Source organism: Mixophyes fleayi, chromosome 9, assembly GCF_038048845.1.
Source record: "Mixophyes fleayi isolate aMixFle1 chromosome 9, aMixFle1.hap1, whole genome shotgun sequence".
Classification (NCBI taxonomy): Eukaryota; Metazoa; Chordata; class Amphibia; order Anura; family Limnodynastidae; genus Mixophyes; species Mixophyes fleayi.
In genome coordinates this window covers 121675679-121689155 of record NC_134410.1, presented here as the reverse complement: position 1 = coordinate 121689155, position 13477 = coordinate 121675679, and the positions used below count along the sequence as shown (strand labels likewise).

General features: G+C 41.6%; 2 protein-coding genes across 2 annotated transcripts in view; one reads left to right on the top strand and one right to left on the bottom strand.

Annotated features, from left to right (window-relative positions):
• Positions 1-13477, top strand: part of FBXW5 (F-box and WD repeat domain containing 5) — a 36761-nt gene that overhangs the window by 6755 nt on the left and 16529 nt on the right. The window contains exon 2 of the mRNA XM_075185390.1: positions 10571-10818. The gene's annotated coding sequence lies outside the window, so the exon portion shown is untranslated. The remainder of the gene's footprint in view (positions 1-10570; positions 10819-13477) is intronic.
• Positions 5584-11639, bottom strand: C8G (complement C8 gamma chain). The gene is made up of 7 exons (XM_075185399.1): positions 11438-11639; positions 9718-9869; positions 8889-8962; positions 8692-8799; positions 8306-8407; positions 7191-7229; positions 5584-6006 (listed from the first exon to the last, which is right to left on the bottom strand). Exons 1-7 carry the CDS (start codon positions 11564-11566, stop codon positions 5993-5995), a joined length of 618 nt encoding a protein of 205 aa, XP_075041500.1. The 5' UTR covers positions 11567-11639; the 3' UTR covers positions 5584-5992.

Below are 13477 nucleotides of genomic sequence, written 5' to 3'. Positions count from 1 at the left end.
CAATATGTGCTTCATTATTGCATCGAAGCTCAAGAAGTGCCTCTGCCAACCCTTCAGACTCTTCTGGTACAACAGCAATTTTACATGTAAAGGGGTCTACAATCCAACTGACAGCATGTGAATCGGCAGCATTACCCCCAGGAATTTCATTTTTACCCCTGTTCCCTGACCACTGGTCTAGCTATACAGTACTTGCCGTATGCAGACAGAAATGCATGATACGCACATGAATCCAGCCCTGTGTGTAGACATACACACACGCACACGTACACCAGTCACAGGTATTGTGCAAATACCTAGGCACATCATACCTAACCACATGACCCCGGCTGTTTAACGGTCTGTAACCTACCTACAGAGTTGATTTCACCTGACATTACCCAGAGTTCAGTCATTATCCATAAAACCTCAGGATATGCATGAATTATTCTACATGTTTAGGCACCATAGGCTCCTGTCTAGGGCCCAGCATGCACAAAGGGGCCCGGATTGCTCTAACTCATTTGGATGTGTGCTTTTTCAACAAACGGGGTGATTGAAGGGGGCTCAATCGAGTATCATACCTAAGGTATCCCCACGGGGTCTTAATCCCCCACTGATCAGTACGACCTTTATATTGCTTTGACCTGAAGGAATCTGCAGAGTTGTTTCGTTCCACCTGTGCCCGACCGTTTGGATTTTATTTATTTATGTTTCTGTGCCTGGTTTGGATCACTGGCAGATTACTGCATCTGTTGCAGATTGTACATGGAAAACAAGTTATTTAACTCTCCGCGTGATTATAGAACATACTACAAGAAATCATTTGCTCGGTACCATAGCAAATTCCCCTCTTCCATACAATGTGCGGAACATTTATAAACACTGGGGCACTGTGCAGATATGGCGCTGTATCGGTAACAACCAATCAGATTCTGTCATTTTCCTACTGGTTGGGACATGAGATCAAACGTGATTGGTCGGTGCAGTTATAACAACAATTTTTGTTTTTTTAGCAGCTAATCGTTCACCTGTTTTCATAACTATCCCTGTTTTCTAGTAAATTATATTTTACGTCCATTTCAATGGTGGTTTAGCTGTATACCAACGCCTAGACCAGGGATCAGAGAACTTTTTTACCTTTTACCCCAAAATATATTTAGATACGCCGTTGTTACCCCCTGATTTGAAAGGAAGGAAATCATATATTATTAATTATTGGAATTCAAAATTTTATTAAATCTAATCAAAATTTCTTTGAAAACTTAAACTTCAGGTTTTGGAGAAATGATGTTGCTTCATTTTTGATACGAGAGCATCAATATTGGGGCGTTTTGATGTCAGAGCAATTTGGATACAGTCTTCAGCGGCCAATCGATTTCTCTGCTTTGTTTTTATGTTCGTTAGAGTGAAAAATCCTTGTTGGCAAAGGTAGGTTGTTGCAAAAGGCAGCAGCTTTTTGACTGCCTCCTCATGTGCAATTTTGAATGTCTTTGCGGCTGTTGACATCCAAAAATATGACAGATCTGCTTTGTTTTCAAATGCAATACGTGCTTCATTATTACATCGAAGCTCAAGAAGTGCCTCTGCCAACCCTTCAGGCTCTTATGGTACAACAGCAATTTCACATTTAAAGGGGTCTACAATCCAACTGACAGCATGTGAATCGGCATTACCCCCAGGAATTTCATTTTTGCCCCATTTGGGGTAATTTACCCCTGTTCCCTGAACACTGCTCTAGCTATACAGTACTTGCCGTATGCAGACAGAAATGCAGGATCCGCACATGAATCCAGCCCTGTGTGTAGACATACGCACACGTATACACGTATATGGATTAAATGTATTATCTTACTGAGATTAAGGGTGATGTGTGGGCCATTTTGCAGGCTAGCGGACCGCATTGAAGCCCTCGGAGGTGTTATCAGGATCCCCATCGCTGGGATAGACATATACAATCCTTTTTATGTTAGTTTAACTTTTATAATAACAATTTCACCAAGGTCCGTTCTGCTAGTTATGAATTAAAAGCCAGCTTGGCCATACAGTCCCTTAAGTTACCCCAGAGTCTCCCCCTTCTCCCCCGTGTGCTATAACTGAATGGAATAATCTGCCCTACACAAAATTTTCCATTAAGCGTTCAGAAAACTTGGATTTATACCTCCCATGTTTTTGTTACTGGGGAGAATTGAAGTTCCCTGCAGGACGTAGGACTGATCCATGTTAATCTGAGCGGAGCGTGCTGGGTTATTATAATATCGGTTGATATAGCAACAGGAATCCCTCACCTGGACTCTGGCTTACCCCCCCCCCCCCCCCCCCTCACCGTGGAACATTCCATCCGCTAATCTCATTATAACATGGAGCAGCAAACTGTGGTTATAACGGTCCAACAGGTGAGGTGCAAATCTCAGAACTTTAATTGATAATAATAAAATAATAAAGCAGGGATGCATGTAGAATGTGTATTAATCTAGAATGTCTGTATATACCGCGAGTTCTGATGTCATCACTTTAGAATCGGTGAGTTTTGATGTCATCACGTCAGTCTTCATTAGGAAAACTTGTGTAATATAATAAATAATGTACCCCCTACAGTAAATTAAATTATATGGATATAAGAGTTTGCCTGGGAGTTCTGTAAGCTGTATAAAGGTACTAGGCCTACAGCCTTGTAATATAACGTACATTAGGGAGTATATTATCTCCTATATAAGCTTATAACATCCAGAACGTTATAGTTGATTTGCAGCATTAATTTTGAGCCATTTGCCTGACATTATTACATTACCGAACTCCTTTGGGCTCTGTCCAAAATGTTCTGATATATACGGATATATACGGCAGCACAGTGGCTCAGTGGTTAGCACTTCTGCCTCACAGCACTGGGGTCATTGGTTCGATTCCCAACCATGGCCTTATCTGTGTGGAGTTTGTATGTTCTCCCCGTGTTTGGTGGGTTTCCTCCGGGTGCTCCGGTTACCTCCCACACGCCAAAAACATACTGGCAGGTTAATTGGCGTCTATCAAAATTGCCCCTAGTCTGTCTGTCTGTCTGTCTGTCTGTATGTTAGAGAATTTAGACTGTAAGCTCCAATGGGGCAGGGACTGATGCGAGTGAGGTCTCTGTACAGCGCTGCGGAATAAGTGGCGCTATATAAATAACTGATGATAATGATGATATCTTACATATCCTACTGATTGGACACAAGAGTGGCACTCAAATAGGATTTATTTATACCCATTGTTCCCTGAACATCTACACTTAAGGACACTCCATTCCTGCATATAATTTTTTACAGGAAAATTCACTTCTCATTAACCTCCTGTATGTAGGGATTAGGATCTGACTGGCAGCTCTCATCCCTAAGAGGTTCTGTGTCAGCTGTAACCTGTTTATATGTAAAAGTCAAGCGAGTTTCTGTGTACATTACAAAACACTAACAACGAGTTGTGTAACACTGGTGCCCCAGGCTCTGATTCACGGTCATTTAGTATATTGAATAAGAGCGGATCTCTCAATCTGTGGCAGCCATGTTGTTTATGACCAAAAAACAAGACTTTGCACTGTGTGTGGGACCAAAATGACCAACTAACCAGATCAGATGCCAATTGGGATTGATGTAATTATCATTGGTGAATCTGGTTGGCCCACGACTAAGATCTGCCGTTTCCAACCCACTAACGTCAATTTTATATCACAAAAAGGTCGTGGAGCCACAGGGGGGGTCAGATTAAGAAACGGACATGAACAATACGTTGTGAAAGTCCTGATTTTATGCACGACAGAAGTCCCAACACGCATTAAGGCCTTCGTAGTAGGTAATCTGCAGAACTAGGAGCAAATATGCAGCAAGATCCATTACAAAGTGTTATAATAATGTTTGAGACTATATAAAAACAGAGAAAAAACACGCAGTGTTTTAGTAGAAAACCAGGAATGTTAAAATGTCCATGTTCTGCTCTGTGTGTATTACAGTAAGTACGCTCAAGGTGTGTAAACATTTACCTATATATCTGTAAATGTTATTAATAGCATTTTATGCACAGCAGTTTGTGATGCATTTTTAGTGGTCAGTTATTCACTGGCTTTTTTCTTATAAGCAATGATGTTATGTAAAATCCCAACCCCAATGTATGCGAGTGCTCAAGTGATATCGCTGACATATGCGGGCGGCCATGTTTAAAGCTGGCCAGTGTGAAGAAAATATCGCCTCATGGCAGAAGTCACCCCCTTGTGGTGGGAGGATGGTACTGCACTTACATTAGCACAATCGTCTCCATATTGGTTGTGGCAAGTAATTGTACTTTCGGGCCTGATTCATTAAGGAAAGTAAAGCAAGAAAATGAGTAACTTTGAACCTTGGCAAAACCATGTTACAATACAAGGGGTGCAAATTTTTCATGTAGGACGCAAATACTTGACAGCTTTATTTTTACACTGACATTAAAAGTTGATCTAGGACATGCCCTACCCCAACTATAAATCTGTCTTCCACGTTTTAAATTTACCCCCCCCTCCAATACACAATGCAACATGGTTTTGCCAAGTTCCAAAGATACTCATTTTTTTATTTTTTTTTGCTTTACTTTCCTTAATGAATCCAGCCCTTTATCTTTATTTAGAAAACACCACCATTTTCAGTACAGCTGTACAATAAATTTTATGGACCCCTATAATTAACAGCATGGGCCCCTGTCCTGTAACGCTTGGCAGAACGAGGCGTTTGGAAACAAAAATGACAAAAGTTGCCCTCTGCTCCGGATGTTGTACCTGCACATTAATGTTGTGTGGGCACCTTTTTGATGGGTCGTGGTGAGAAAAATCAGGATAAAAAAAAAAAAAAATAAAAAAAAAAAAAAAAAAATATATATATATATATATATATATATATATATATATATATATATATATATATATATATATATATATATATATATATAATATATTTTTTTATTGCTGGATTTGTGCCCCCAAGCCTCCTTGCATCCAAGGCATGTCTGACTTTAAAAGATGCCTTTCCTGCCCATTGCCCCGGACTTGCCTATACTAAGCTTCTCTTTATAAGGCATTTCCAAGCGTGATCAGTTTTTGGGGTCTGCAGTTAATTGCTTTTGATTTTTTGTTTTGTTTTCTTAATATGATGGTGTCCCGTCACCCTGTATGTTAGACCCCTGTTATGTCGTGCAGTACTGTCCCCTCGCTGAACTCTTTCCGAAGCTGCTGGTCCTGTTTACATACAACCTTTACATAAGCTGCACCTCTCAGCGAGCGTCCAAACATTCCATCACCGATTATACAAGCTCAGTTCCTGCAGGATAATAGAAGGGGGGACGCGGAGGGTTTAGGGCTCCATTTGGGAGGGAAGTTTCGGGACAGAGGTCCGGGCCACTCCACCCGCTGACCCCGACGTGATGAGAAACACGTGTGTGTTGTTGATCAGGGAAGGATCCAGGCTGCGCTGGGCAGGTGCCGGCCTCGGGCTAATGCGTCAGCTGGGCTGGATGGACCTGGCCCTGCTGGGAAGGTTCTGGGGCCCGTGTGTGGGTGCAGGGGAGGAATAATAGAAAAGCAGAGAGTGCAACAAAGGACAGAGGCCTCTGCAGTTCTTTAAATGACTTTAATAAAGTGTAAGTTATTGTTGTATTTTTAAACGGAACCCAAAGATTTGTTTCAACCTATGATTATTAGGACTCTATATGACCCAGTAAAATACGCAGAAGGTTAATGACTAACAATGCTGCATGGTGCCAAATCTGCACTATAACCACAGCAGCCAATCAGAAATTTGCTTTCGTTGTCCAACTTGCACTAGAGAGATGAGAGCTGATTGGCTGTTGTGGTCGCAGTGTGATTTCTGATATTGTATTCTTGTTTCCCCCCCCCCCCCCAAAGAATTATATAATTATGACTATGTCTGTGTCCCGCATTGCTGAGCCAAAACGTGGCACAGGTATTTAATTCCGTGGCATTTCCTCTTCATCACCATCATTGCCGTAGCTGAGACAGTCATCATCTTGGGACTTCTAAAATAGAAAACAGACATATATAGCTGTATTACAGGAAAGTACAGATAATACATTTACTCTGAAAATATATACATATTTTGTGCAGAGTTGCAGATTTTTATTTTGAAAATCATTTAGTTCTGCTGTAATTGAGGTCTCTGTTTATGTGGATATAATTTTATGAAATTTGGGGGTAAATATATCAAGCCGAGAGTTTTCCGGCGGGTTTGAAAAGTCAATCAGATTCCAGCTATCATTTATTTAGTACATTCTAAAAAATGACAGCTAGAATCTGATTGGTTGCTATAGGCAACATCTCCACTTTTCAGACTTGCTGGAAAACTCTCAGCTTGATACATTTACCCCCTGGACTTCTAAAATAGTCAACTTTTATATTTCCCATTATACGGCACTTTATCATTTACAAACTACTTCTATGGAAGACATGTTCCATCCTCGGATGAGTTTGATAGTTTGTATGTGCCCGACTGCAACTTTTACTATGTATATTGTTTAATTTTTATAACTTCCTTATGCGCTTTTTAACGAAAGGCTTTTCTATCCACTAAGGAGAGTTGTTTCTATTGCCCATGGAATATAGCACATAACTGCTCTGTTGATATCGCTGTAGTTGGTAGAGCTGAGCTGTGCTGTATCCAAGGGGAGATAAAATAAACCGCCCCGCCTGGTAGGTAAAACCAGAGTGAAAAACAAAGCACGCTAGAAACAGAAACTAATGTATTTAGTCAAACTTGCAGGAAGCCGTGTACCAAGCAATAACTTAGCGTTCGGAAGGTTGGAAGTCCCACGACGGTCTGCAGGCCGGTTTAATGCTGGCTCCACGTGGAACGTTCCACCACCAGGCTTATTAAAGTTGATTAAATATTATTGGTCAAGGTGAAATTTAAAAGAGAATTCCACCAAAAAACTGAAACAAATGCAGGTCCGTAAATAAATTAAACATGAATATATTATTTTTAATTTGCCTCGGTGACCTGGCGTGTCCTCCGATGTCTGCACTAGATGGGTAATGTGCTCTTAGCCCAAATTTCGGTGGTCTTGTATCATAGAGCCAGTGGAGTGACCAGAGACCCCCGCAACGCCCTCTAGCGTTATGGGGGCCCGCCAGAACGCAGGGAGGTCATATTAGGCATCTTTTCTTACATCCAAAACTTTAAAACAGAGAGTTGTGATTTACTTACCGTTCAGAATATGAAACTCGTCCGCTGTCTCACAGAAACCTGGAAATAGAAACTCTCCTTTAGACTTTGCACTGAGTTATTTTGCTATCACTATGAGAGGTTTAATTAACTAATAATAAAAAATTGCAAGAAAAGCATTTGTAATACACACGACAGTGGGCCCCCAAACACCCCCCCACAGATAAGAAAGAAAGTATATGTGGCACTTTTCCACCGGAGGCATCAACACTATATTGAGGTTAGGGACCGAGATAAAGCGTCCCACACCATGTGGAATGTATTCATTTTGTGTCTTCTGATAAGCACAATCATTGCTCATTTATCATCGTCACTTTTGATAAAGCTGTGTTTATGGGAATATCTGTCCTCTGCCAGCAGGGGGCAGCATGCCACTTGGTAGGTGACAGGATATGCATGACATGTTTTCTGTCTTGCGTATTTAGGTCTGAGGCTGGACGCATGAGATCAGTAAATGTGATTGGATGGTAATGGCACATATGGTCGGCATATTGGGGCAGCACGTTGGCTTAGAGGTTGGCATGACACCAGTGCTGCCTTACAGAGTTCAATTCCCGACCATGGTCTTATCTGTGTGGAGTTTGTATGTTCTCCCCGTGTTTGTGTGGGTTTCATCCGGCTGCTATCAAATTGACCTCAGTCAATTGTGTGTATGTTAGTGAATTTAGACTGTAAGCTCCAATGGGGCAGGGACTGATGTGAGTGAGTTCTCTGTACAGCGCTGCGGAATTAGTGGCGCTATATAAATAAATTGATGATGATGGTCACAAATATCTCAATTTTGCCCGGTTCTCTCATCACGCCTGTTGGCAAATATACATTATCTGCAACATAAATATCCTAAATACTTATTGCGACTGAACTACCCACAAAGTTAATTGTATTGCTCTGTAACAATTTTCGCTAAATCTTTGCATTTCGACCTTTTACGTGGCAAATGAAGTTCAAACACTCTGTGATACTTTAACACTATTCTCAAGTCGACAATAGGGGGGGGACACTTTGCACACAAACTGCTCTTTAAACGGCCGAGATTGCCCATCACAGACCACAAGGTAATGTGGGACGGTAGTTACCAGAGTAACCTCAGCACTCACCGTATGTCGGGAACGCGTAGATATATTCCAGGTCTATGCCCTGTTTACTGACGTGGTCGTCAAACTTCCTGTTGATGTCATCGCTCACCGACGTTTTTCGCCCTGGAAAACAAGACACATTAAGTGAAGGTGTTGCCCATAGCAACCAATCACATTCTAGCTATCATTTATTGACTACATTCTAGAACACGATGGATAGAATCTGATTGGTTGCTATGGGCAACACCTCCACTTTTCCTTTTTTTTAAAGTTTTCTCCCCCTTAATCACAACATGATCCAAGTATTTTTTTCTTTGCACTTATAAACCTGGACCTGGCAATTCTGAAACCTTGCCTGTAAATATACATCTAATTTTCAGAGAAAGGGGTGTCATGTACATACTGACCGTACAGCTTAAGGGTTATCTTGTTCCTCCGCTGGTAATACAGTATTGCGTAATTCTGGTGATCCGTTTCTGCCACAACCACATCCAAGTTACTCGAATACCCCTTCGCTATGCATGGAAAGAAGAGAGGAGTTCAACTCAGTAACTTTGGTCCTATATATGTCTATATATTATGTATATTTCATATATGAACCAACCTTTTAATGCATATCTTCCCTTCTTTGCTTTGTTTGGCAGATACGCGTGTTTAATCTCCCAACAGATTCCGTCCCTGGGAAAGAACGTTACACGGAAATGTTATGTGACGTCTTCTTTATGCAGGGACCTCTCTACACATTCAAGGGTTGAGTAAGAGTTGGTGTTCGTATGTGTGTTCAAGGCGACAATTTTGACGTGACGCACAAATTCAGCTGTGCCCAAATCTAAACATCCCCCACATTTGGACTATCTATATCGCCAGGACAAGATAGTTTACCCCTCAAGGCAAAGGTTACAAATTGCGCAATCAAGGCGTAACATTATGGGGCGAGAAATACTACCAGGACATCAAACACTTCAAACATAGCTTGTATAGTGATGTAGGAGCAGAAGAGTAGGTAGAGAGACAAGAGGGAAGAGGGTCCCGTTCATAAGAGCTTACATTCTAGAGGGAGGGTAAACAGACAGGAGGTACAGAGGAAGTTAGAAGAGGGGATCAAGCATGAGGGAGGGGGGAGAGAGGGTAAAGTAATCAAGTATGGATAGAAAGTTAGGTGGATGGCTGGTAGGCTTTGATGAAAAGATGAGTCTTGAGTGCCCGTATGAAGGAGCCTAAATTAGGGGACAGTCGGATGGAGCGTGGGAGGTCGTTCCAATGAAGAGGGGCAGCCCGGGAGAAGTCTTGGATTCTGGCGTGGAAAGAGGAGAGACATTTAATACTAAATGTAAGACCTGTATTTCAGCCTCGGGTTATGTTCCGCTCCCATGTAATAACCTAATATACAATGTATGTGTTTGGGTTGGAGTACAGTGTCACATTCTCCTTACAGCTTCCTAAACGTGCTGACGTCCAAAGTCTCCACTCCCCGCGAGGTCTTAGACTGTGTCACCTGGATGATGGTGGCCTGTACGCGATGGTTGTTGGTCTTCAGGTAATCACACTCGGAAGAGACTGAAAGCAGGTACCACTTCCCTGAAAACTGAAAGCACAACACCCGTCAGAGCAACAGTCAGAAAATATTTGAAAAGAAATGTACCATGTCTGGATATGCAATACACCCTTCTAGTACTCTATATACGGACGTATAGGGCTATGGATGGGAATATACTGGTTATAGAGTAACGGTGCAGGACTAAGTGCATCATCTATATATCAATAGCATAAGTATGACTTTTATGAGTGACTTATTTCTATGATGCCCTTGTCTGAACAGGGCCCATCCTATACCAAATTAAATGTCTTGATCTGTAGATTTGCAGAAAAATATTGGTACTGTAATCGGTTACATAATTTCGGAGTTATTTTGCAAAACGTCCGCCTGCCATTTACAACTATGCATTACCATTGCCCTCTGGAAAATGTGACAATACACCTGTGCACATGCTGGTTGCTCTGGAAACTGTGACAGCTAGTAAGCTCTCCCTGTGCACCTGCTGGGTGACCTGGAACATGTGACCTGCTTGGTGGTCTGGAAACTGTGACAGTAATTTGCAGCCATATATATCAGTGCATCTTTTGGGCACCATTGCCCAGCAATGTAACTTTGATGGAAGAAGTTATACATATATTGTAGTGTAGTTTCTTTAATGTAGTGAATACTTGTATAAAATACCGTCTGATATGCAATTACAGATAGGTGTCCCTTTCATTGATTAAATGTATTGTTTTATATTTTTACAGAGAGTAAGGCCAATGTGCGGCCCTTTTGATGGTCAGAGAGAGGCACCATGCGGACCCTGAAATGTATCAGGTTGTCAATCACTGATATATATATTAATCAAGAAAACAAACTCCAAGCCGCGGGATGCCACATCTGTACATAGTATCTTACTTATCCAGCAGAGGCAGCATCTGGTTTAAAAAAACAAATGCAAGACATATGTAGAACGGAGCTGGAAGAGTGTTGAGGACCCCCTAAATATAAAGAGGTAGAGTAAACGTCCATTATTTTACAAATAGAATGGATTTCTGCGACTCCGTTGTTTTGTCTTATACCAATTAATATAAAAATCCTGAAACATTGCTGTTTTGTGGTAACGTTTATATAACTAGGAGTCTGTCTGTGTCTTTACTGAAATGTGTATGTAGCCAGGTCATAGTAATCCATGTATAGATTAACCATTCCACCGCCAGTAAACCGTATATGTGGGGTTACAGCCTTTTATAGACACTACTAGAATAATGCAGAAAAAGTGGAATATTATTGTAGAGTTGGTTAATATTGAAAAATATTTTGGGGACAAATTTTATAATCTCAGGACTGTCCCTGGAAAGTCGGGGATGTTGGCAATTCTTATCTAGCACAGATTTGGGTAAAATAATAATAATGGTGATTATTTCCGCATATTTGATCTCTTATTGATCCCACCAGGACCTACAGAAACAGATCAGCCGTAATTCATCATCATCATCATCTATTTATATAGCGTCACTAATTCCGCAGCGCTGTACAGAGAACTCATTCACGTCAGTCCCTGCTCCATTGGAGCTTACAGTCTATATTCCCTAACATACACACACACAGACTAAATGTTCTAGGACTCTTACCTGATTCTGGTCAAAATTGGCCGCACTTTGTATCGCATCGATGGGGTTCACGATCGGCTTCTTCCTTTGTCCCCAGACACGGGGGTTGCAGAGAACCAGAAGGAAAAGAATGATTTGGGGGGGTAACATGACTACACCGTGTCCCAGGTTTAATGAACTGTACTAACCGGCTCACAACATTCCCTGCAGTTGTGTTGACATTGTGTAGACACTTGGTTCTATGTACATTGTCAGTGTTTGCTGTGTGGTTGGGAAATCCTTATCTGTGCTGTTTGCTGGAATTGACAGGTTCTGTTTTCATTAGATATTTGTGGGGTCCAGAGGTCAATGACTTCATCTGTTAACAGGCCCGGTATTATGAATACCTCTCTGAGCAGAGTTGCACCCTGCATTCTTATGCTGGCGCTGCAGGTTAATAATCTTAATGGGTCTTTCTGTACATGCCTGCATTACTACACACAGAAATGCATTGCGTGAATTAGGCTCCAATCTAAACTATATCTCCAAAAATTCTCCCGATGCGACATCTTTAATGATTTTACCAACTACTGAAAGTCCCGATGAGCCGATTCATGTGTACACACTATATACATGTTTTACCTTCAGGTCTGTGCTCTTCATCTGTCATAACCATCGGCTGAAAAGATCCTGACTCTACACACTGCATAGAGATCTATGGACACTGCCGGTCCTGAGTGCAGACACACTGCATAGAGATCTATGGACACTGCCGGTCCTGAGCGCAGACACACTGCATAGAGATCTATGGACACTGCCGGTCCTGAGCGCAGAAACACTGCATAGAGATCTATGGACACTGCCGGTCCTGAGCGCAGACACACTGCATAGAGATCTATGGACACTGCCGGTCCTGAGTGCAGACACACTGCATAGAGATCTATGGACACTGCCGGTCCTGAGTGCAGACACACTGCATAGAGATCTATGGACACTGCCGGTCCTGAGTGCAGACACACTGCATAGAGATCTATGGACACTGCCGGTCCTGAGTGCAGACACACTGCATAGAGATCTATGGACACTGCCGGTGCTGAGTGCAGACACACTGCATAGAGATCTATGGACACTGCCGGTGCTGAGTGCAGACACACTGCATAGAGATCTATGGACACTGCCGGTGCTGAGTGCAGACACACTGCATAGAGATCTATGGACACTGCCGGTCCTGAGTGCAGACACACTGCATAGAGATCTATGGACACTGCCGGTCCTGAGTGCAGACACACTGCAGGATTGGAACAACAGCGTTCCATCATTTATCGAGATTTTTAGTCCGGTTATAAAATCAAATGAAACGATACGATGAGCTTTGGGACGTTAAAACATGATCGCGGGAGTGTACACACTGATGCCATATCGGTCGTTTATCATGTGATTGGCCCGATAATCAAGTGAAAAACCTGTAGTGTGTACCTAGTTTAAGTGCCGACTGATAGAGAGAATTGACATGACATCGTGTTTGTATCACAATCTACACTTATGCGTGCATTAGCTAGCAAAGAAAATATGTGTGTAAGGAAGATTGATTTGATAAACACGTTGGGTCTGATTCATTAAGGAAAGTAAAGCAAAAAAAATGAGTAACTTTGAACCTTGGCAAAACCATGTTACATTTGAGGGGGAATTAAATTTAAAATGTTGGGACAGATTTATAATTGGGCTAGAGCGTGTCCTAGATCAACCTTTAACATCTGTGTAAAAATAAAGCTCTCAAGTATTTGCGTCCTATATGAAAAAACTGACAGTATTTAACTTATGTGCAAAATAATAAACTAATTTGCACCCCTTGCATTGTAACATGGTTTTATCCAGGAGAAAACTTACTAATTTTTTGCTTTACATTCCTTAATGAATCAGGCCCATTGTATGTACAGTACGCATTAAAGCCTCTTGATTTATGTATCTAATGTGAAAAAAAAAAAAATTTTAAATCCATATTTTTATTAATGATTATACTGTTTAGAGTTATTTTTGTGTGTGTGCTGTGACCTTGTATATTGCACATATGCTTGTGTGTAT

What these genes read in the sequence shown, in the direction of transcription:
- C8G (XM_075185399.1), bottom strand. Translation starts at nt 11,566, where the DNA reads ATGTTACCCCCCCAAATCATTCTTTTCCTTCTGGTTCTCTGCAACCCC. An exon ending in CCAATTTTGACCAGAATCAG is followed by an intron (nt 9,870 to 11,437) that starts GTAAGAGTCCTA and finishes TTGTGCTTTCAG; the next exon opens with TTTTCAGGGAAGTGGTACCT. An exon ending in GGGAAGATATGCATTAAAAG is followed by an intron (nt 8,800 to 8,888) that starts GTTGGTTCATAT and finishes TTCCATGCATAG; the next exon opens with CGAAGGGGTATTCGAGTAAC.